This window comes from Ursus maritimus, unplaced genomic scaffold, assembly GCF_017311325.1.
Source record: "Ursus maritimus isolate PB19 unplaced genomic scaffold, ASM1731132v1 scaffold_3, whole genome shotgun sequence".
NCBI classification, from domain to species: domain Eukaryota; kingdom Metazoa; phylum Chordata; class Mammalia; order Carnivora; family Ursidae; genus Ursus; species Ursus maritimus.
In genome coordinates this window covers 83,350,964-83,375,306 of record NW_024425563.1, presented here as the reverse complement: position 1 = coordinate 83,375,306, position 24,343 = coordinate 83,350,964, and the positions used below count along the sequence as shown (strand labels likewise).

The 24,343-nt window shown below is 39.2% G+C and overlaps 2 protein-coding genes across 7 annotated transcripts in view; one reads left to right on the top strand and one right to left on the bottom strand.

The window, feature by feature from the left end:
- Positions 1 to 24,343, top strand: part of FBXL13 (F-box and leucine rich repeat protein 13) — a 179,270-nt gene that overhangs the window by 56,714 nt on the left and 98,213 nt on the right. For all 3 annotated transcript variants that reach the window (XM_040644333.1, XM_040644334.1, XM_008686289.2), the window contains exon 7: positions 23,226 to 23,278. In XM_040644333.1, coding sequence (XP_040500267.1) covers positions 23,226 to 23,278 — 53 coding nt within the window. The remainder of the gene's footprint in view (positions 1 to 23,225; positions 23,279 to 24,343) is intronic.
- LRRC17 (leucine rich repeat containing 17) overlaps positions 6,545 to 24,343 on the bottom strand; it is a 33,363-nt gene continuing 15,564 nt past the window's right edge. For 2 of the 4 annotated variants that reach the window (XM_008686163.2, XM_040644335.1), the window contains 4 exons: positions 21,336 to 21,450; positions 19,774 to 20,682; positions 11,683 to 11,838; positions 6,545 to 7,286 (listed from right to left, as the gene is read on the bottom strand). In XM_008686163.2, coding sequence (XP_008684385.2) covers positions 6,889 to 7,286; positions 11,683 to 11,838; positions 19,774 to 20,545 — 1,326 coding nt within the window. In that variant the 5' untranslated portion in view covers positions 20,546 to 20,682; positions 21,336 to 21,450 and the 3' untranslated portion in view covers positions 6,545 to 6,888. Of the gene's footprint in view, positions 7,287 to 11,682; positions 11,839 to 19,773; positions 20,683 to 21,335; positions 21,451 to 23,863; positions 24,140 to 24,343 lie in introns of those variants that run through there. The other 2 variants (XM_008686165.2, XM_008686164.2) reach the window with 2 other exon arrangements.

Sequence of the window (24,343 nt, the reverse complement as noted above, 5' to 3'; positions counted from 1 at the left end):
TTTGTTTTCCAGGGATATTACAGATTTTTGGAAAAAAAATCGTTTCTTGGAATTTGGGTAGTAGGAAAGCTGAAATATGTGCTTAGTCTGTCATCTTGAATGAATTTATAACTTTATTAGTAATAAAGAGTCAACAAAATAATTGAAAACTTTAATGTGCTAGCCACCCAGTTTATAGCAGCATTATCTATAATAGCCAAATTATGGAAACAGCCCAAGTGTCCATCGATTGATGAATGGATAAAGAAGATGTGGTGTATATATATACCATGGAATATTACTTAGCCATAACAAAAAGAATGAAATCTTGCCTTTTGCAATGACATGGATGGAACTTGAGAGTGTTATGCTAAGCAAAATGGGTCAATCAGAGAAAGACAAATACCATATGATTTTACTTATGCGGAATTTAAGAAATAAAACAAATGAGCAAAGGGGGAAAAAGAGAGAGAGAGGAAAACTAAGAAAAGACTCTTAACTATAGAGAACACACTAATGGTTACCAGAAGGGAGTTAGGTGGGGAAAGGGGTTAAATAGGTGATGGGGAGCAAGGAGGGCACTTGTGATGAGCACTGGGTATTGTATGGAAGTGTTGAATTACTGTATTGTATACCTGAAACTAATTACACTGTATGTTAACTAACTGGAATTAAAATAAAAACTTTTTAAAAAAAATGTGCTGGCCACCCACTCACTGTCTCTAGAGAAATGGACTATTAAAAAAAAATCTGTTTTTTGGAGAAAGAAAATGGACACAAGATGCAATATTCAAAATTTTGGTTTGGCCTAAGGTTTTCATGTTAGCAATGGTAGTTGAACACTGTGAGTTTCTGAGAAATGGCAGGGCATGTATCTCTGAAGCTTCCATTCCTAGTTTGTTGAATTTTTTTTTTTTTTATCATAAAAGGGTGTTGAATTTTGTCAAATGCTTTTCCACATCAACTGAAATTTTTTTCTCCATTCTATTAATATATTGTTATTACATTGATTGATTTTTATATGTTGAACTATCTTTGCATTCCTGGGACCAATCTCACTTGTTCATGGTGTATAATCCTTATAATATGCTACTGTATTTTCTTTGCTAATATTTTGTTGATGATTTTTGCATTTATATTTAAAAGGAATATTGGTCTGTAGTTTTCCTTTCTTGTGAGGTCTTTATCTGGCTTCTTTATTGGGTAATACTGGCTTCACAGAATGAGTTAGGAGCTATTTTCTCCTTTTCTATATTTTGAAAGAGTTTGAGGATTGGTGTTATTCTTTAAATGTTTGGTAGAATTTGCCACTGAAGCCATCTGGTCCTAGGCTTTTCTTTGTTGAAAGTGTTTTGATTGCTGATTTAATATCCTTATTTGTTATAGATCTATTCAGATTTTATGTTTCTTCTTGAGTCAAGTTTGATAGCTTGTGTGTTCCTAGGAATTTGTCAGTTCCATGTAGCTAACCTAATTTGTTGAGGTGCAATTGTTCATATTTATTCTCTTGTAATCCTTTTACATTTTTGTGAAGCAAGTAGTAACACATGCACTTTCATTTCTAATTTTAGAAATTTTAGTCTTCTCTCTTGTTTTTCTTGATCAGTCTAGGTACAGGCTTGTTATTTTTTGTTGGTCATTTCAAACAACCAACTTTTTAGTTCTTTTTTTATTGTAGTAAAATATACATAACATAAAAACTACCATTTTAACCATTTTAAGTATACAGTTTGTTAAGTGCGTTCACATGGTTGTGGAATCAACATCACCATCCACCTCCAGAACTTTTTAAAAAAGATTTTATTTATTTATTTGAGAGAGAAAGAGCACTAGCAGGGGAAAGGCAGACGGAGAGGGACAAGCAGACTCCCCACTGAGTGGGGACCCCTAATGTTGGGCTCGATCCCAGGACCCTGAGATCATGACCTGAGCTGAAGTCAGATGCTTAACTAACTGAGCCACCCAGGCGTCCCCAGAACTTTTTCAAAAAAAATTTTTTTTTCTTCACTTACAAAACTGAAACTCTGAACCATTAAATATTAACTCCCCATTTTCCCCTACGCCCAACCCGTGGCAACTACCATTCTATTTTCTCCCTCTATAGATTTGACTACCTCATATAAGTGGAATCATACAATATTTGCTCTTTTGAGCCTGATTTCTTTCACTTAGCATCATGTCTTTAAGTTTCACCCATGTGGCAGCTCATATCCTCCTTTAGTGAAAAATACTCCATTAGCTGTATATACCACATTTTGTTTATCTATTCATCCACCAGTGGACACAGGTTGCTTCCACTTTTTGGCTGTTGTGAAATAATGCTGCTATGAACCTGAGTGTTCAAACATCAACTTTGATTTTTATTGTTTCTATTGTTTTTCTATTTTCTATTTTATCCCCACTCCAATCTTTATTAACCTGTTTGCATTGGATTTTCTTGCTCTTCTTTAGTTTTTTTTTTAAAGATTTTATTTATTTATTTGACAGAAGGAGACAGCCAGTGAGAGAGGGAACACAAGCAGGGGGAGAGGGAGAGGAAGAAGTGGGCTCCCAGCAAAGGAGCCCGATATGGAGCTCGATCCCAGAATGCTGGGATCATGCCCTGAGCCGAAGGCAGACGCTTAAGGACTAAGCCACCCAGGCGCCCCTCTTCTTTAGTTTCTTAAGGTGGAAGTTTAGTTATTGATTTGAGGTCTATATTCTTTTAAAATGTTGGCATTTACAGCTATAACCCTTCCTAGATTTTTTTTTTATCTGTTTCCACATAAATACCTTTCCTGATGCCTAGACACAAAGTCCACTGGGAAGTTTGGGACAGAGAGGAAATGGGCAACATGAAGTTGCAACTTGTGTAGAGAACACAGAGGACCAAATAATAAACAATTCTGTACTATGCAATGGCATATGTTCATTATATCAGATAATGATATATCTTATATATGTAATATATTTCATACATTGTATTATATATATAGATAGATCTTAGGTAGTTATTATTTTATCTGAGGCCCAAGATAGCCAAAAATACTGCCTTGAGTTTTTTGATATTTTGTGGCCTACTTAAAAATATTTAGTATTTATCTGGGGTACCTGGGTGGCTAAGTCAGTTAAGTGACTGACTTTTGATTTTGGCTCAGGTCATTGTCTCAGTGTCATATGAGATCAAGCCCCGCATTGGGCTCCATGCTGGGTGTGGAGCCCGCTTAAGATTCTCTCTCTCCTTCTCCCTCTCTCACTCTTAAATAAATAAATAAATATTTATCTAGAAGTGTAATTCTATATTTCTTAGTACAAAAGTCTTTATCATGGAAAAAATTAAACTTGCAAGCCTGAGTAGACCTTGACTTTCTAAGGAAGTAAATGTAATGCCTATCTCATCTTTATGATATTTTAATTTGCTAAAGATTATTTAATGAAATCAGTTTAATTCCAGCTACCCTGAGTGTATAGAAGATAAAAACCCAATCTCAGCGATGTTTCAGCTTTTCCATTTCTTCCCCCAGCTAAGTTTAGTCAATCTATTGGTGTGTCTAGAATTACACACTTTTTTGGCAAGAAGTTAGACTTTCTGATTGTTACATTGAAGATAAATATTGGCTGATCATTTGAGCTGTCTGACTGAATGACCACAAGAATTGTACAAAATCGTTGTCTGCAAAAACTTTAGAATAAAATTGACATTACACTGTTACCTTAAAATGTTTAAAGGCAGATGAGATGAGGGCAGGGGAGAAATGCTTGCTATAATGTTGTGACAATTAAACGTGCAGAGTATATGCTAAAACACTTCAGCAAACATTTGGCAAGGGCACACAAGTGATTTGTAGGTTCAGTTGTGTTGCTGTGCTTTAGAAAAGCAGATATGTTGGGGATGAGAAACTCCACTTCACTGCAATTTTTCTCTACTCACTCAGTGACTGGCAAGATGAGAGCAGTTCAGAAGCAGCTTTGACTTGTGAATACCCCTGTAGTTGTATGTTTATGTTTCTAGAATTTATAAGAGATAATATTGAATTTTTTTTGAATTATGAAGTAATCTGCCAGTCTCCCTGCCCCAATTATGTTGTTCTCATTCACTCAAGCGTCAATACTAATTTGTTAGCCATAGATTACATCTTCCCCTCCACTCACCAACACCCCCCACCCCCTGAAGAAAGAAGCTTCGATGTCTCATCAAATTTAGGCAAGTAGATTTGCTTCTATTTGCCCGAGCAGGAGAAACAGATTCCTCAGAAACAGACGTTAATTGATCTTGGGTGTAAGCTCCAGAGGATGAATGGTTAGTAAGTGAAAAATCTGCACTGCCTAATGTTAAATATCTTTCCCAAATAACCAGGCATTAGGTCAGAGATGACTCAGACTTAGGACTCAAGAGACCTCAGCTTGCAGTGATCTTACTTACTTCAGAAATATTAGGGAATTTGAGGACTAGTAGGAAAGTTCAAACAAACAAAACAAAACAGAACTTGAGTATTTATCCAAATATTACTTGAGTATTTGAATAAATACTCAAGTTGCTTTAAACATGTATGTTCAAACATGTGATCTCAGGATTATCATATTTTTGACTGCCACAAAATATACTTATTTTTTAAATCTCCTGACCTTCATCATCTATCGGACAGAAGGAAGGTTCAAAGGCAAGTTATTCAACTGAAGAAATCGGCAGAAGAGGATGTACCTAATTGTTCATTCCATCATTGATCAACTCTGTTTCCCTGAAAAGTATAAACTCTGATACAGGTGAGGGGCAAATCCTAAGCTTTGGTCCTGGGAGATATTGGCAACTCTAACTTACTTTTGCATGGTATAGATCAATTTCCATTTCAATGTGTTTCAGAGCTTTATTTCCAAATAGATCTGGAAGATGACACTGAATATAAAAATCAACCAATAAAATCTCCAACCAGCCTCCAAAAACCAAAAATGGAACCAGAGAGTAACTTGAGCCCTTTCTCTGAATCAGATTTAATCTCCTTTCTTTCTAGAACCCTTGTGTCCCCACTGTGTGCCTCAGTCTCCCACCCAGGCTTTCTCCACCATCAGACCTGAAATAGGTCTCGTGTCCTTAGTATTCTACTGAGTGTTCATGAACATTAACACTCTAGTAACAGATTTAACAGCTGCCTTTAACACCTCCCAGTGAATAAGGTGCGGATTTGCACTGAGACCGAGTATGTGTCAGTCTCTACCCCTTATCCAAACCACTGGAAAAATGGGCAGAGGGGTTACAGCCTCACAATCCAGAGTCATTTCTGGAACCATCAGCTGCAGCAATTCTTCCAGCTCTCATTCTCTTGGTTTCCTGTACATATTAATACAGATTCAAATGACTTGGACCAAAGACTCTCTGCTGCCAACTGCCCTCATGGGTGTTTCTGGAGAGAAAGGCTTAACCTTCCTGGGACCTATTTCTCTCTTGGGCTCTGATTCTGCAAGTTCTCATGTGAGGCAGCCGTGGCTCTGCAGCCCTGCACAGTAGAAAGGGCTTAGATGGACCCGAATGCTGGCTCGGCCACCTGCCAGCTCTGTGACCTTGTCCAAGTCATCTAAACTCTAAGCCTTGGATTCCTCATCTAGAAAAGGCAGATAATATTACCTACCTCAGAGGGATCTTGTGAGAATTAGAATATGAAAAGCTTTTATCACAGTGTCTAACATCTAGTTGGTGCTTAAGAAATGCTCAGTGCTATCTGTCGTATACCATCTTTTATGCTTTGTGCAAATGTCAAGTAAGACCAGTTGCTAAACTTTGTGGGAATACCTTAAGAAATGAAAATGTATTCAACTCAGTGTGAAAGGGAAATTTCTGTATAAAGGAAAAGGTGGCATTTTTAAGGATATGTATATATTTCTTTCTTTTTAAAAAAATTTTTCTAATAGTACAGCTGTCTATCAAAACACTAGCTGATGGGGTTAGTCTCCAGGTATTTCCTCTTTTTCTGCTAATCCGTTTCCCTGGCTGAGCTCATTTTAACCGGCAAACCCAAGCCATGGGGCTTCTCTTGGACACCAGCTCTTTACTCGGTTGCTTTTGAGGTCACTGTCTCCTGTTTGCTTCTGCCTCATGCCCAGGCCTGACCTTGAATTCTGATTTCATCCTTTGCCTTACGCAGGCCCTTCCCCCTCGCAGGTGGCTTTCTAGTCTGAACTCTGTTTAAAAGATCAGTGCTATTTCCACATTCTCTAGTGTTTATATCTCTTCATTGCTCATGTTTCATAGTGTTTCACACCATCTACAACTTCTTCAGAGTCCCATCTTCTGACCAGTCTCCAAGACAATTCCCAGATTCTCTTATTTGCTTGTGACAATTCTCCTTTAGGTCTAGCTTGACGATTATTTGCAAGAATCAGTGAAGAGTACTTGAGAATTTGGGTTTACTAGGACCTCATTTTGGAATGCACGGGAATCTGAAATGGAATTTTATTCTATGCATAAGCTGACTTACTGAAAAAAGAAAGTGGGAGGGGGCGGGGGGGAGAGCATGATATTTTATATTTATTAAGCATTCATGTATTTTAATTTCTATCTGTAGGTATGCATGAGCAGCTATCACAAGGCATATAAAAATGAACCAAGTTTTTTTTTTTTTATTTTCAAAAAGCAGTAAAAACATTTATACAGGACATTATGAAATTCCAATGCCATCATTAGGACCCAACTCCTGCAGTTTACCAGTGCGGAATCATCACCAAAGGCTGGTCTGCAAATAGGAAGGCAAGCAGGATGAAAGTATTCCGTCGAGTGCTAGAATTCCCACAATAATAGTACTACTAATTAAGGGAAGCTTCCCTTAGCTGGATAACCCTGCATCAATAGGCAACACAGTTAATCCCAATGTAAACACGTGGTTTTCTGGCACCGGTAGAGCAAATACAAAACTTGTGGCAACCAGAGCAATTTCTAAGTTATCCCACTATAGTGATTCTTACACTTTGCTTCTTTGCTGTGTGATCCCTATGTATTCTTTCCCGTTCGTCATCTTCCGTATCCTGGTCAAATGTTTCAGGGTATGCCGGTAATTTGTCTTTGGGGCATTCTTCAAAGTAAGTGCGAATATATTTCCCCACAAACCACCCTTTGTACTCTTCAGGCATTTTGCACTCCAGGCCGGTGTAGTGGACGTTGTAGTGATGCTTTAACCAGTAGTAGAGGTAGTGTATATTGTAGTCACATCGCCAAGGGTTATCTCTGAGCCACAAGAGTTTCAAAAAATACAAGTCTTCCAATACTCCATAGTCAAAGTTTTGTAGACTGTTGTTTGATAAATCTAACTCTTCTAAATGTGTGAGTCCTAAAAAAGCGGCTAGAAACAGAAAATATTTATTAACGCAATGAATAGCTGGGTCACATCCAACTGTAGGGCGTATTATCAGGACAAACAGAAAAAAATAAGAGACCTGATTCTCCTGGTTGAAAAGTAAAGGAAACGATTGCCCTCCTCTCCTTTTTCTCAGAGCGTTTACTTGAGAAAACCTATAATTTTAAGTACTTTATACTCCCTTTGAAATGTATTCATATCCTTTACCAGATTAACTAGGGCTCTGTTAACCTTATGAGCCAGGAATGCCTTTCCCAAAGACTCGAAGACTCGAGAGGCATCTCTTCGAAATGTAAACATCAAGGGACATAGCAGCCTATCTTCCAGTTTCTGTGGGACCCGAAGGGCCTTGCTCCTAGTTGGAAACTACCTCCTCATATAAAGATGGAGTTTTTCTCTCGATGAAGCCAATTGGTCACCTCAATTACCAGATGAAGTTAGGATGCATCATGGATGACAAATAATGCTGTCAGGTCCCTTCACTTAAGGACTAGTTAATTACCCTGAAAACATACGCGTATTGGGGTGTCCGCCTGGCTGTGTAAAAGAGTAAGACTGCTGTCTTTGTGATCTCTCAGAAGATTACCTGTGATGTGCGTCACATTTGGGTTTAACGCTTATTCAATAATAAAAGTTTTTTTTTTTCTTTCTCTACTACCTTTGTGGAGAGAATTTCTGTGTTGGGAAACTTTGGTTTTAATTATATTTTCCTAACAGTGTACGTGTCTAAATGCAAGATTCTGAAGTATGTTTTTACTCACACAAAGCTTTTCCCTGGATTTAATTGGATAGAATACAATATTTCATTTAAAAAATCAGTTTTATGTTAGCTTTCTAAAAAATGTATTTTGGGCTCAAGTGCATTTTTTTAATACTCACTGCAAAGATGCCACAAAAAAGGCATGAATTAGGAAAATATTTCAAATGTAAGACATAAGTGTATAAACAATGAAAAAATGTGGATGGTGATGATTTGACAGTTCCTGGGATATCAGCAAACTCAAAATGCTGCAAAAACAGCCCTTTCTCTGAGGGGGGGAGTTATATTCCTGTAGAGTCCAAAATGAAACAATTTTTATCAACATTTTGAAAACATCTGGTTGTGTTTTGGCAAGCTGTGGTAGCTGTCAGCTTTGAATCCATATGCATTTAATTCTGCTGGAGGGTGGGTAATTAGCAAATATCAAACATATAACACAAAAATAAGACAACAAAAACCTTTTTTCCCCCCTCCAGGAGTAAAAAAGAAATCTAAACCTAGATTGTCCCTATTTCAGTTGATGTGGACTAACCCTGGAACTTATTGGTCAAGCTTGATTTCAAATATTTTGTTTCTATTTCAAACATATTCTCATCACTGTTTTAAAATACTCAGGGCATATAACAATGTCCTTATTTTGAATTTGGAAAATGTGCTCTAATACCAATACCATGAACCATTTTCATATCATTTGTTTTCAGACAAAACTCATAATTTCCCCTAAAAAGAATTCTTTCTATTTTGGTGCAAAAGCAAAGGCCTGGATGGGAGAGTTGGGATCGGGCAGGCGGCGGGGGAGAAGCAAAAGGTCAGCCCGTGTAATGACAGTTTTGAAGACACGGCATTTCCCCCCCTATTTGCTAACATTCTGTGAACCAGTGATCTCACGATTTACTTTCCTCAAAACAAATCAGTCCCTCAGACTCAAAGCATGTGAAAACATCCCCAGATTTTATTTTGCAAGCAATATAGTTTTTACTTAAACCCTATGTATTCAAGCACATGGGAGAGGTGGATTTCATTTGTTTCTTAAAGGAGCTGAAACCCCTAATAGGGTGTCTTCTTTCTCTCTTGTGCAATAAAGTTGGGCATTTTATGAGACTGTTACTTCACGCCTATCAAAACCAGGAGACTTCATTGCATTTGTGAACCTACCAGCATTAAGCAGTTACCTAAGTCTTTGGCACTGTTTCATCTCATTGGTCCTGAAATACAGAAGGTCTTTAATCTTAATATTATTTTTTTAAATTAAGTAGGCTCCCTGCCCAACATGGGGCTTGAACTCAACAACACTGACATTGAGTCGCACACTCCACTGCTGTGCCAGCCAGGTGCCCAGAAGGTCTTTTATTTTCAAACCTCTTTAGGTCACTTTGACTTACTGAAGAGCTGAGATACTTCTTGCTCCAGGAAAGTGGTTGACATCTGGTAGGTGCTCAACATGTATTTGTTAATGTAGGAAATACTTTCTGACTGAATTGAGCAAAGGAGAAAAAAGAATACTACTGGTGGTAACAAGAGTTCAGCTCGTGTGTCTTCAAGGAAAACACACCGGGTAAACAAGTTTGAGAGGCCTTCAGGAGATCTCAAGGATGGTACAGGAATCCTTGAATTGCGGGAATTTCATAGCCGTCGAGGGAAAAGTATCACTAGAAATAAACCCATTTTGCGCTGTTATCTATCTTTGCATTATTTTCTCATTTTTCTCTAGTTTTCTTTGCAGATTCTGGTTCCATTATAATGAAGATATTGTTGTACCATTACTCACTACTTTAATAAATTTAACTTAGGTCATAGAATAACAAACATTTCCATCTCTTTTAGAGGTAACTCTAAAGCTCAATTGCATGGATACTTTTGACGGGTGTAAGCCCAGGGCCCGGGACAAGGCACGCTCGTCTTGCAGCTCTGTGGTTCTCATGCAGCACGAGAGGAGGGTCTCCACCTCCAGATTCTCCCCCTGTGGCCTAGCTTTGGGGAGACTGGCTCCCAGTGACTGACCTCCACACTAACATGATGATCGCTTCAACTGGGAGAAGGATGTCTTTGTCGTATTCTTACTCACTGTGAGATGAAAATTGCTTTTGACCTCACAATTTAAAGATACCCCAAGTTGACGCGTCTATACAGGCTAAGGTGTAAGTGCAGTTAGTGCTGTTATTGGGGGAAAATTTTAAATTACGATTTCTTAATATTTTAAAAAGATGTTACTAAAATATGCCTTTGTAGCTCCAGACATTCATTCTCAATTATCACTTTCTACAACGTTAAAATCCTACTATTCTATTAGTGGTATTAAATTACCAGTTAAAAAAGCAGAAGTAACAACTGAACTGAAAATATTTATGATATGAACACTGGATATTAATAGTATTAAAATAATTTTTAGAGATAGGATTTTTCAGACTGAAGTAGCACTACGAAGGCATGTATGTTATGTATGTTACAAATCTGATTAAGATCGCGGGAATTCTCAGTTCTTTCCAGATCCAGTGTGTTTTTATAACGTACCATGTTCGTTTTTGCCAGAGGCTTTGCTTATTAGTAGCAAATGGGAAGAGATTTGAAGGCTGGAAAAGAGAATCTGGATCCAGGATTAGATAAAATACATCTGGCTCTGGCTTGAGCACATTTTATCTTAATTTATGAGCTTGGTGCTTAGCAGATTGTTTCAAGTTTACTTTAATTTTTTTTAAAGTTTTAAAAATTCTTTTTAAAAGAATTTTTATTTATTTATTTGAGAGAAAGAGCGAGAGAACACAAGCAGGGGCAGGAGGAGAGGTAGAGGGAGAAGCAGACTTCCTGCTGAGCAGGGAGCCTGATGTGGGGCTCCACCGCAGGACCCTGGGAGCATGACCTGAGCCAAAGGCAGACCTTTTTTGAAGTTTTATTTATTTTTTTAGTAATCTTTACACCCAATGTGGGGCTCGAACTCACGACCTGAGATCAAGAATTGCATGCTCCACTGACTGAGCCAGCCAGGCACCCCTCAAGTTTGTTTATTTATTTTTTTAAAGCTTTTATTTGTTTATTTGAGAGAGAGAGAGAGAGAGAGAGCACAAGTGGTTGTGGGGGAGAGGGACAGAGGAAAAGGGAGAAGCAGGTTCTCTGCTGAGCTTGGAGCTGAACCTGGGGCTCGGTCCCAGGATGAGCTGAGGCAAAGGCTGACACTTAACTGACTGAGCCACCCAGGTGCCCCATTCCACTCAAGTTTACTTTAAATAAGTCGTTAAAGTCTTGCCTTAAACAAGTTGGGACTTAATGGATAGCAAAGAAAATGTCAAATCTGAATTTCCCTTTAAAAATCACTGTTTGTTTAACATATTACTGGGCACATATTCTTATTTTTAAAATCAATTCTACAAAAAACACTTTTATGGGGACCAACTGAATAACTGTTGCTTAGTAATATATAATATTACATCCTTCATAAAGGAACATTTTGGTAAATATTTCTCTGAGTGCCAAAGAAGTTCTAATTTAGGCATCATGTTTAATTTAACCTTTTAATTATTTAGGTTTTTTTAAAAACTAAATTGCATTTACTACAAAGCTTGTCATAAGAAAAAAGAATCAAAGAATACCCATCACCCATTTAAAGGGCTATTCTGTGGAACTTACCAGGATCTATGAATTCAATGCCATTGCTGCTGAGATTTAATTTTTTTAGCTCATGAACATCTTCAAACTCCTTGGGTCGAAGTTGGTTGATTTTATTGTATGACAAGTCAAGTTTAACAATATCTGGAGGGATGTTGTTTGGAACTTTCTTCAGCTCTGGAAAAATTAATAACATTCCGGTTATTGAGGTTTCTCCTCACCCCATATTCTGTCACTCTACCACCTGTGGTTGAAGAGTCGGCTCTTAAAGGAGAATGGAATTATCTAAAGCCAAAGACTATCGGTATGAACAAGACTTAGGATGTGCTAACTGCACCAAAGCCCTGTGGACCAGGTGCACCACATGCAGAGGAACGGATATCACTCCTTGCTGAGCTGATCAGAGAAACGTCCTTGAGGCGGTGGCAAGAAATCAAGAGGACAGCAGGCATCGGGTGAGGCAGTGGGGCTCACTCCTGGCTGTTCCTTAGAAGCACCTGGGAAGCTTTAGGGAAAAAAACAAAAGCTAAAAGGAAATGAAGCCGATCAAACCACTCAGTGTGTGTCCCCTCCCAATCCCTTCCCTCTGGCTCTAGGAGTTTTCACTATTAACAATCGCCTCTTTATTGCATTTTCATTTCATCCCTCTCCTTCGATTCCTTCTGCCAACAAAAAAGCTCAGGTCTCTCCACCCTAAAAAAAGAACAAGAAGTTTTTGACCTCGATGGCCCTCAAGCTGCTCTCTTATTGCTCCTTTCCTTGGATGCTAAAATTTGAGAAAGTGTAGTCTTGACTTGTTGCCTCTGCTTCCTCATCACCACATATTCCCTGAATCCTTGATTCAGTTTATACTCCACCACTCCTAGACACCCGGATTCCTCGGGAACAACAACAGTATTATTGTTACTACTACTGTAGAAAAAGCCTCTGGAGGAGGCGTCCAGGTTATTTTTCACAGGTGAATAGGAATTCAGGGCTCACCTAATTTGTCTTTACTATTTGTTTCTCTTTAAATCAAGCTTTTAAAAAACATATAGTGTTTATTTTATATTTTATTGTAATATTTGTCCTTTCTCTTAATCCTCAGCAAAATATTCTAAGGTTTTATTTAATTTTAAGTAGGGCAAGTGGAAACTTTGAAGAAACACATACCTGTTTCCACAAAAGAAAACTAGCAGCAATAAAATGTCCAGATTAACTGACACCTGAGAGAGACCTGGCCCAAAGACTTTCTGAATAAAATTTGTTGAACTGGGTACAGTAAAATAAGCTTATTATAGGTGGTATCCATTAATCCACAAGGCCATTTTTGGTACAGACTAATTGAATTGCTGATAATTTTTTCAAAATAGAAAAAAAAAAGAAAGAAAGAAAGAAAAAAAAACAAACCTCTGGTATTTAGGACTCCTTATCCCACAATATATTTACTTTCATAAAGACTTGGGCTTATTTTTTCCCTCTTTTAATATTCAGAATCCATGGTCCTAAATGGAATGGTATTGGTAGTTCCTTCTTCAGTACCCTCATTATTGCTAAATTTGCTTTCTCTTCTTGAAGAGAATGGGATCTCAGTATCTTGGTATCTATGTGCATGCTGTTCTGGGTGTTCTAACAAGTATTAAGTGATAAGAACACTATGGGCTAAGTACTATTATTATTCTCATTTTACAGACAAGGAAACTGAGGCACAATTTTCCCATAGTCATAGTCTTAGGATTTAAACACATGCGCTAGCTTCAGAATATACTTCTATCCACTATGCTCTGCTGTCTGTTCCTGGTAACTTTCTGCCTTATTTATGCTGTTCCATCTGTCCTAGAATTCTCAAGACTGGCAAAGGGTAGATTTGGAGTGGGGGAATAACTGAGGTGGCGTCAATATATTGGGGGCGGCCACTGGACCTTCCTAGTTCTATATTTAAAATGACATCTCCAGTTTTCAATCGGGCATTAACATTAATACTACCTTTACCTGCTTTTCCTCAATGGTAAGTCATCACCATCAGACATAGTATACATTTTACTGATTGCTTTCATTTTTGTGCCCTCCCCACCATAGAAGCTTCATGGTGGAGGCTTACAACAATCCCTAATATATCCTAAATAAGCAATGGTATGTGGCAGACAGCTTCTAAAATGGCATTCAATGTTCTCCTCTACTGACATACGCCCTTGTGTCAATCCATCCCCTTGAATATGGCCTGAACCTTGTGACTTGCTTCCAATAATAGAATGCAGCAAATGTGATGGGATGTCACTTTTACGATTAGGTTACAAGAAATTGTGACTTTCATTTTACCAGCAGACTTTCTTCTGCTGACTTTGACAAAGTAAGCTGTCATGCTGGAGAGGCCTATATGGCCAGAAATTAAGGGTGGCCTCTGGCAAACAGCCAGCAAGGAACTCAGACCCTCAGTCCAGTAACGCTTGAGGAACTGAATTCTGCCAATGGCCATATGAGCTTGGAAAAGGAGTCTTTCCCAGTTGAGCTTTCAGATAAGACCACAGGTATGAGTCCTGGTCAATACACTGATTGCAGCCTTGTGAAAGATCTGGAGGCAGAGGACCCAGCTAAGCCATGTCTGGTTTCCTGACCCACAGAAACTGTGAGATAATAAATGTGTGTTGTTTCAAGCCACTAAGTTTTGGGGTAGTTTATCATAGTCAGCAACAGATAATACATTGTAAATAATAAAAGCTAATTAAATGTTGAGTTTAATGATTTAAGAATACTAAAGACTCCTGCAATAAAAATGCTTTTAAAATAGGGAGTGATCTTATTTTTGTCCTTTGGGTAAGGCATTGTTCTGTTTGACCTAGAATTTTGTCTGCCAATATATTGAAAGGTGAAAGATTTTAAGACTTGAACTTATTATAATGTTGTAACAGTGAGGTAATCCTCCCTTTATGATCATCAAGACCCTTACTGGAGAGCTATATTCTCTCTTGGGTCCTACATGTAAACAAGGAGATGGAGAACCCAGCAATAATTAAAACCATGGAGACAACTGAGGACAGATCAAAGAAATAATTTTGACATTAAATGCTTGGGATAATTATTGAAAATGTTGATGGCATCTTTTTAGAAAGCTTTCAGAAGCAGAATAGAGTTATATTTCAAAATATTCAGGATCTCACCTCTTCTTAGTTCTTCCACTGCTACCACATTGACCTAAGCCACCATCAGCTCTTGTCTGGATTATCCCCAAAGTGTCCTAAGCCCATGTAATATAGTCAAAACACAGATCATGTCATTTTCCCAGATGGCTTCCAATCCTCCAGATGGTAGAATCTTCCAGTTGTTCCCATGTCACTATGAATAAAAGCTCAAGTCCTCATTAAGGTCCAATAAAGCCATTAAGGAGTAGAGGTCTTCCTTGCCACCACAGGCAGTATCTCCTAGGTTCTGGAAAGCAGGCTGTTTATCAGGACTTGCTTGCTGAACCCACATCTGCTGGGTTGGACATGGGGTGGATGACAGAGACCTCCCAAGCAACCACTGTAGGACAAGCTGCAGTGGGTAAACCGCAAATTAATGGGTAAAAAAAAATGTTTATGAGAACTCCCTGAAACCCATCTTAAGCAGTGGGACAGGCCTGTGGATTCTGGAAAGGGACTATGAATTGCAGAACCAACTTTGGCATTGTCAGCAGTAAAAATAGGGTAAAAATAGGATCCACAAGTATAACCAGGAAATGCAACCCAAAACCTTTACTGGTATGGCTTGGAAAAACATGGAAAAATCTTATTTGTTATACTGATGAGTAAAAGCAGTTCTTTAGTTCTTTTATCTTTTTTTTTTTTTCCCAAGATTTTATTTATTTGACAGAGAGAGAGACAGCGAGAGAGGGAACACAAGCAGGGTGAGTGGGAGAGGAAGAAGCAGGCTCATAGCGGAGGAGCCTGATGTGGGGCTCGATCCCATAACGCTGGGATCACACCCTGAGCCGAAGGCAGACGCTTAACCGCTGTGCCACCCAGGCACCCCTAGTTCTTTTATCTTAAACCTGAATGAGAATTGTAAATACTGATGCTAAGTGTGTGTGTCTTTGATAAAGGTTATATAAATACAAATTTCCCCAGGCCACAAGTCAAATTTGGTCAATGTCCTCAATTCTAGACCAGGCACCATGTAGTTATTTGCTGCTACTTAAAATTCCTGGTGAACACTCAAAAAATACTTCATTTACTCTATTATCACACTTGACAAACCTTACCCTCCCCAACCAAAACCTGCTGAGTTTGAGGAGTAAACTGGAAAATTTTCTTCATGTAATTTCCCATTTAGTGGGCTATCTTAGTTGTCAGCAATGTCAGAACTACTCTGAAGGCTCAGTAGCCGTAGGCAAAGAGCCATAAATGACCCTGATTTTGCAAATAAAAACTTACTAATCATTGTTCAAACTAGCAGTGAAATTAACTTCAGAGACAGCTGAGAGCAATTTACCTGCATAGTTCTCCCCCGCCTAATCTTAGAAGTAAAATGAATCCTTAAAAATTGTAAATTATTCTGGTAAATGTGAAGCCAAAAGGCAGTTTTCAACTCTTTCATGTATTTTTGGCAAATCCATTTACCTCAGTATGGCACAAACACGCCTTTCAACTAATCTCACATTTATTCCCTTTGAAAGACTAAGCTTTATTGGCCAAGTGCCTGTCCCCCAGTGAATAAAGCTATTATTTCTTTTTCTTGCTGTCCAATGTTTAAGGCAAAATGACTGATCTTCGTGGTCTGTGGGGTCAAACTGGCACATATTGGGTACCCTACGCACACCATCTGACTCATCATCTGTCAGCGGGGAAAGGCACAACTCCTGAGTTAGGGGAATCGGTATTTGGGTTCCCTGTGTGTCTTCTTGTACATGGTATATTGTACAAAGCCTAAGGGGAGAGTCGGTACTGGGAGAAAGCAGCCAGAAAGCTTTTCTACATTTTTCTTGGCTAGTAGATGTACCTAAGATCTTGAAGGATGACGTTGCATGGAGGTCAATGGCTTGGGGACTGCCTGCGTGACTTCAGAGGGGCAACTTAGCTTCTGTACACTTCAGTTTCCTCCTTCATCAGGGTAATAATAGTGCTCTTTGAAGGTTACGAGGAGTAAATTACATAATGCATGTAAACTCCCATGTCTTAGGCACACGGAGCATTTAGTTGACAGCTAATTAATACCACTAATTAATACCACTGCTAGTTCTACTCTTGATAGTATGTTTTAGGCTTCTTTAGAGTCTACATAGTATCTAACATGTGGAACATAAGCAAAAATCTTACTACACTTTGGCAGGGATTCTTCATATTTGACATTTGTTATCTATTTATAGAATGGAATAAGGAAAATGACAGTAGATTTAATTCAGATTGTCATATTTGAATTCTAGCCATGATTTTTAATTCTATGTATTTTTATTTTTAAAGGTTGCTTAAATTATTGCTTTTGCAAGAGCAAAGAAAGCAGCTCAGTTATTACCATCAGTCTAAAGACATGGCCCTGTGCCAGGCAGTACCTGGGAGTACAGGAGGTTTAAGAGACAACACTATTGCCTTTAAACTTAGGGGAATCAACAATACACCACGATGAAAAATACACAATCAACTGAATCAATAGATTTATATCAACCATAGGGACAGCAATTTGTATTGATATTAAAAGACAAAACTACCCTTCATTTTGTAATCTAAAAGTCTATGCTCTGATTCATGTAGTCGTTAACGTTTGGAGAAACTTGAGTTGTCCTTTCATGGATGAGACAGTATTATTACATATATAAAGTGTGTATGCCATGAAACTTTACATTGTTTCCAGTAAATAATATGTGTATTTTAAAACAAGGCGCATTATCTGCACCCCAAATTTATGGGGCATATCTAGAAGGTTATGTTTAGACAACAGTAAGTTGAGGAAAGAAAAAAAAATTTAAAAATGTATCTTTTAATAAGTTGACGTTTGCCAAAAGAAAACGAGACAAAAATATCATGGAAAACAAGACAAAAGCAGACATGGGCTCATTGTGGAGGGAAATGGCCCAAGAGCAGGAAAGCAGTAAAAATGGAAGCTATTTCCCTTCGTGTTATTTTTTTTTTTAAAGTAGGCTCCACACCCAGGGTGGAGCCTAACATGGGGCGTAAACTCACAACTCTGAGATGGAGAATCAATGCCTAATCAACTGAGCCACCCAGGTGCCTCCACGTTATCTCTTCTTAAATTACAGTGTAATCTAGCTCTAGAAGTCTTCAATTTTGTGTTGATGGCATTTTTGTCAGATAATCAATGAACCTAACTACACATATTTTCTCTTTATCACCTGTTGTAGCAAGTGCAAACTAACTTTAGCTTGAGGGGAGAGTCTCGGCTGTATCAAGTAATTTTTCTAACGCAAGTCTAGGATTAGAGCTTTGTATCAGTTTTTTAAATATATGATTTAGTTTTTAATCTAAGCATCACAAAGACACTCCTAGTAACACACGCTCTTCAGCACGGAACACTAAGTACTCACTGTAACAACGTCAGGGAAATTCCACGCAATCTGGCTGCCAAGAAACAGTGTATACTGACTTTTCTGGAATTCTTTGATGCTTCCATTGTTGAAGCAGGTTTTTGTTTGAACACAATCAGATTAAGGAAGACGGCAGGATCAGGCAGACCAAGGTTAGCATTTTCACTTTGCTGCTTACCTACAAGACCTCAACCAAATGACTGAACCTCCCTAAGTTTCATTTTCCCCAACTGTAAATGGGGATCCTACTACTTTCCTGGAAGCTGTGGACAGCATGTGTGTGGAGTACCTGGAGAACAGTGGGTGTTTATGAATGAGCACTTCCTCTCAAACCCAGAGGATCCTGGAATGACATCTCCCTGGTTATGATGCTGTAACTGTTCTCCTGTGGCAGATTATATACATTTCACAGGGTGTTGGAGCAAGCACACCTTTCCATGTCCCATGGCCTTGGTGTGCTCTAACCAGGTGCCCCTCTGGAGTCTGAGAGAGAGGGCAAGGCTTGAGCACTTCTTTGCTGACAAATGAACAGGTTTTCTCCTGGTTCAGGTTGCCTGCTTCTTTGGCATCAACAAATTCCTGCCTATGGTTCCCCTGAAAGGAGCCAGAGTCTCTGTGTTGCTCTTAACCTTCTCTTTCTGTTCTTAAAGAACCAAAACAAAGCCAAACCTCCTAAAATAAGTGGAAGAAGTGATACCATGCTCTGATATAACCCTAACCCAATGACATCTAGCTTTAGTTGAATAATATGAATAAGTCATGAATTCATGCCAGAAATGAAACAGACACTGTCCTATGGCACGTTATCCTAGGGTAGATTAGCAGTTCCCAGACCACACTTTGAGAACATCTTCATTAGCCTGTCAAGAGCATTACTAATATTTCCCATTTTCTTATCTCGTGAATTAATCCTGTACGTGCAGACCCTGCTCAGTATCAGACCAAGACTGTGTGGGCTGTAAAACTCAGCAATGATTTTTCAGGAAGTAGGTAATATTCTGGAAAGATTTCCTTAGCCTCATAATTCTTGGATTAACTACTTTCAACTTAGTTCTTTCAATATTTTTAGGTTTTAATTTGGGAACAATGAAGATAAAGGATGTTAGCAAGCGTTTATTAAAACCTTGAGACCAGATTCTTAGAAGTACGGATACAGAGTCACTACATCCCACTTCGCCTCCCTCTCACAGTGCTCTCGCCTGTCCTTTTCCACACGTGATTTCCCTTTAGGTAATTTTCCCACAGATGCACGCCATGGTTTCGCTTTAAGTCACATTAGATAGACAGCATTTGGACTTGTTTTTATACCCACTTGTTTACCTGAATTATATTACACTGTGATTTAAGATAAAGGGGATTCTTGACAGCCACAGCTTCTGATTAGCAAGAGTAGGACCCCACTGGCTGTCCTTCCTGAGCATAGCTCCTAGCCTCCACTCCTGTCCCCCAAATCACCGACCACGTTGAGTCCGAACCCTAGAAAAGCTTGGAGTAAATTTCCTTGTCATTGGGGAAAGACCTCTGGGGGAAGTGACACCAGGACTGCCAAGGCAGCGAGGTTTCTAAGATTCAAAGAGCATGTTTAACCGTGAAAAGGAAAAACTAAGAAACTTACAAACCTTTCCGTTTGCAATCCAGCGTTTGTATGGGAAACACGTAATTGTAGCAAAGAGAAGAGTCCACTTCAGGCTTTATGACTAGGGGTCTCCCAGACACTTGGGGTCTCGGGTCTAACTGTTCGCTTTCTTCTTCGTTGCATAACTGTTCCGATTTTATCTGCCGTAGTTTTTTGTTTTTCAGTTCTTGGGGGCTTTCACACGTGGCGTAGTTTCCCAAATTCCGGTTCCTTGGAATCTGCAACATGGAAATCAGCGTTTCCAACTCACACGTGCAGTGCCAGGGGTTGTCGTAAAGACGCAGGTAGCTCAGGAGAGGCGTATAAATGAACACTTCCTCGGTCAAGACTTTGATTTGGTTATGCTGCAGGAGGAGAGTAGTCAGTTTATTTAAACCAAAGAAAGCGTCGCTCTCAATTTTGGAGATCTCATTCTGTTGCAGATCCAGGCTCTTCAGTCTTTTAAACTTGGAGAACATCTTGTTCTTCAAAACGCGGATCTTGTTTCTCGCTAACAGCATGTGCAGCAAATCCTGAGGCCAGTCAGGCAGCACATACACTAGTTTTCTTTCTTGACAATCTAAGTATTTCTCGTGGAGATACGTGTAGACTTCGCAGGGGAGGCCTGGTGCGTAGCGTTTGACCGGGTTGGAGCCTCTCCGGCTGCCACTCGCCCTGCCATGATTCGCTCGGCCTCTCGGGGCCCCGGGGCTTGCCTTGCGGAGCTCCGTGGCTTTACAAAAGAAAAGCAGAATTACCACGGTAACCACGCGCATCCTGACATCCAGCTGGCCCCAATTACGTGGTGTGACAGACGGAACAATGAAAGTATTCCTTTGAAATCCAAGTTTGGGTAATCTTAACTAATGCAGTTCAGGAATGATGAGACCCAGCTGAGGTACGATGGGAGTCCCTAGGTTGCAAGAGAAAAACATATGAAGAACCATTGTGAGCATTGTGTTATTAAGAGCAGCTTTAAAAAAAAACAAAAACAAAAACCATTCATTTTCTTTATATATATTTTATTGTGGTATAATCGACATATCACATTGTTAGTTTCAGATGGTTAACATAATGATTGGACATTTGTATGTATTGTGAAATGATCACAATAAGTTTTTTTAAAGCAAAGACATTCAGTTAATAAAGGCACATTCTGAACAGTGGTGTAGCGTTCCCTCCCACTTGCCTGGTTTGGTGGCTAAACTTTTGGGCCCTGAGTTGGAATGAAGACTCTCCCACTTGCTTAACTATGTGACCTCATGGGGCACTTGGGCGGCTCAGTCAGTTAAGCGTCCGCCTTCGGCTCAGGTCATGATCCCAGGGTCCTCGGATGGAGTCCCACACTGGGCTCCTTGCTCAGTGGGGAGCCTGCTTCTCCCTCTGCCTGCCCTTCCCCTGCTTGTGTTCTCTCTCTGACAAATAAATAAAACCTTAAAAAAAAAAAACCCTAAAACTATGCGACCTCAGGCTAGTTCTTTAACCTCATCTTCAGTATCTGTAAAATGGGGCTGCATGTAGTATTGTGGGGAGAATAAAACAGGCTCATGTGCAGAAAACACTTACCAGTGCCGGTCCCGTGGAAGTACTCCACAGTGTTAGGGCTTAGCATTAGGAAAACTGAAACATGTAATGTATCAGCACGTTGGATTCAAGACATTAAAGGGATTCTTCTTACAGCCTTGAGACATGCAAAAAAAAAAAAAAAAAAAGAGTGGGTCTCCAATGGCTGTCCTCCTGAGCTTATTTTTTTCTCTCCTGGACTATCTCCCAATTAACCAACCACATTGAATGTGAGATCCAGAAAAGCTCAAAGCACACTGCCCTGTCCCTGTCAAGTCTTGCGTATCTTGGCTCCAATGTTACCTCAGCAAAGCCTTCTCCGAGCACTCTATTTAAAGTGGCACCTCTTCCACTTGCTAGCCACTCTCTACCCCCTTTATTTATTGATTTTTCTCCATAGTACTTATCACCATCTGTCAAAGTAGATATTTTACTTCTTTTGTTTACTGTAAGTCTCCCCCAACTAGGATGTGAGCTCCCCAAGGGAAGGGATTTTTGTCTTTTTTGTTCACTGCTGTATTTTGGGCACCTGTAGAGTTTCTGACACATAGTGGGTTCATGATACTTGTTGAATGCATGAATTACTTACTCTCAAGTAACTATTCTATAAAAATATTAATATCATCAGTTTGGTGTTCAGAATCTATTACATTGTGTTCAGAATCTATTTTCTTCCTTAACAGGTATTACTGATAACTTCTAAGATCTGCACAGTGTAAAGAATTGTTTTCATTTTTAAATTCTGAAAGTGATTTGGGTTTGCATTTATTACTTAGGACACAGTCCATTCTTGGCAAAGGAAGAAAAGTTCAAAATCGGTTTATAATTAATAACATTTCTGTTGTTATTATTGTGAGGCTAAGTGGTTATGAGCAACAGATGTGCTTTCTATTCATTGGAGCAGTGTGAACGCCAGGATCACCCCCTTGCCTGGAGTCTTCCTGCTTGCTGGGGGTCTCCCCCACCTAGAATGACTTCCCCCTCTTTGCCTCACGCATTCCTCCCCTTTACTGTTTTGTGTCCTCTCCCCTAGATACTTCTTTTCTGTCTCAGATTAGGAGTTTTACTTCCTGTCGGTCTAGACCCAGAGTGCTGACTGTGTAACGCTCTGCTATCTAGATCTTTGTGTACATATGTCAACTTGCCCGCGAGACCATAAGCTATGCAGTTGCCTCTGGTCCCCGAGTGAATCAGGCACTCAGCCTTTCTGATGCTCCACCTCCCTGTCTGCAATCCATTGTAAACTGTATGTAAATCTTATTTTAACATATCATAAATATTTTGTTAATTATTATGCACGCTGCATTATTTATAATATCCATGCTGATGTACGAGGGGACGTGTGCGGATGTCCACAACTTACTTTAAAATGCATAAAAAAAGAAGATGTATTGAAGGATAGAAAGATGGATGTATAGCTGAATATGGGATAAAGCAAATTCAGAGGAATATAAATTGAATCTAGGTAGTGGGTATATGCTCTGTACAATTCTTCAAGTCTTTCAACTTTTCTGTGTTTGAAAATTTTTACAATACAATGATAAATGAAAACAAAAACCAAAAAATGAACAAAAAGTCATGCCACAAAAAAGCAGGTTGGTTTTCTTCCCAGCTAAAAGCTCTATGTATATGTTGTTTTTCCCAAAGTAGTATTTTCCTTTTTCCCCTTTTCTTCTGTAATCCTCAAATGATAATAAACGTGTATATATTTTAATTTTAAAGCCAGAAAAAACTGGTTTTCTGGGAAAAAGGAACCATATACTTAGAACAAATTACTTGCCAAGGTTTTTGTTTGTTTTCTAATGAATACATTGCATTGAATGTAGGAAGGAAAATTTTAAGTTTAAACATTTGCGCTGTGTTGTTTAGTGATGTTTAACTTATTCGATTTAGGCCTCTGTAGAAATCTGCAAGAGCTGAATGTCTCTGACTGCCCAACACTCACAGTGAGTATATGAAGCTTATTTTACTGTTATTTATATAGATTCAGACTTGCTATATGGCAGTGCCAATATACAGAGATTTTGCCAAAATACATGCCTGTGTGCTCGTTTAGGATCAAATGTGTAAAAAAGCAAACTATGTTAAACATTGGCAAGAACTTTTATCCCATTTGTGTAATGCTATTATTAATCCTATAGCTGTATGCCCAAGGTTGGAGTCTCTGGAAAGTGGAAACTACTCAACAATTACACAAAAATGAACTGTATTTATATTTAGGGCCATGTGTGTCTGAGACAGAAAAAAATTGGGTCCCAGTAAAGACAATAGGCTCATTTTAGTGGTCTTGGTCTTCCTGCCTATCAGTTGTGTGCCAGAAAAGACGGGAATGAACAGGTCACCCTGGGCAGCTCCTTCAAGGTCCCTGTCTGCAGGCTTTTCTTTTACTTCCAATCTGTCTTCCCCGCTATGAGCACATAACACTTTCTAAGACACAGATCTGATCATTTCACTCCCATTTTCTATCATTTATACACACATTCGTCATCTACACTATTCGATAAAGTCGAAGCTCTCTAATATTACTGTACCTTGGAGACCCTCTGTGGTCTTGCCTCTGCCTCCTTTCCCAGCCTCATCTTGCTCCAATCCCTGCACACACACTAAGTTTCAGCAACCATCCACGGCTACACTTTCTTTGCTGCACGAGCCAAGCTGCTCCTTGCTGTTTTGCTTCTGCTCGGGCTGTGCTCCTTGCATGGAATGAATGCCCTTTTGCTTTGTCCTCAGGTGTCGCTTTCCTCTTCGTCAGGCTTTACGGCTTACTTTAGGTACCACCGCCTTTACCAGGACATCCCTGACTCCCAGGGCTGGGTTCATTGCTGCTCCTCTGGGTCCCTATCACAAGTAGCCCTAATCACAGCATTTCTGCCTCCTCCACTAACCCAAGAGGCCCAAAGGGCAGGAGATGTGTCTTATTTTCTGTGGTAGTCCTAGCACACAACACAGACGTTGGCATAGTAAATACTCGACAACATTTGTTTAATGAATGGAATTGTATCAAGATACTG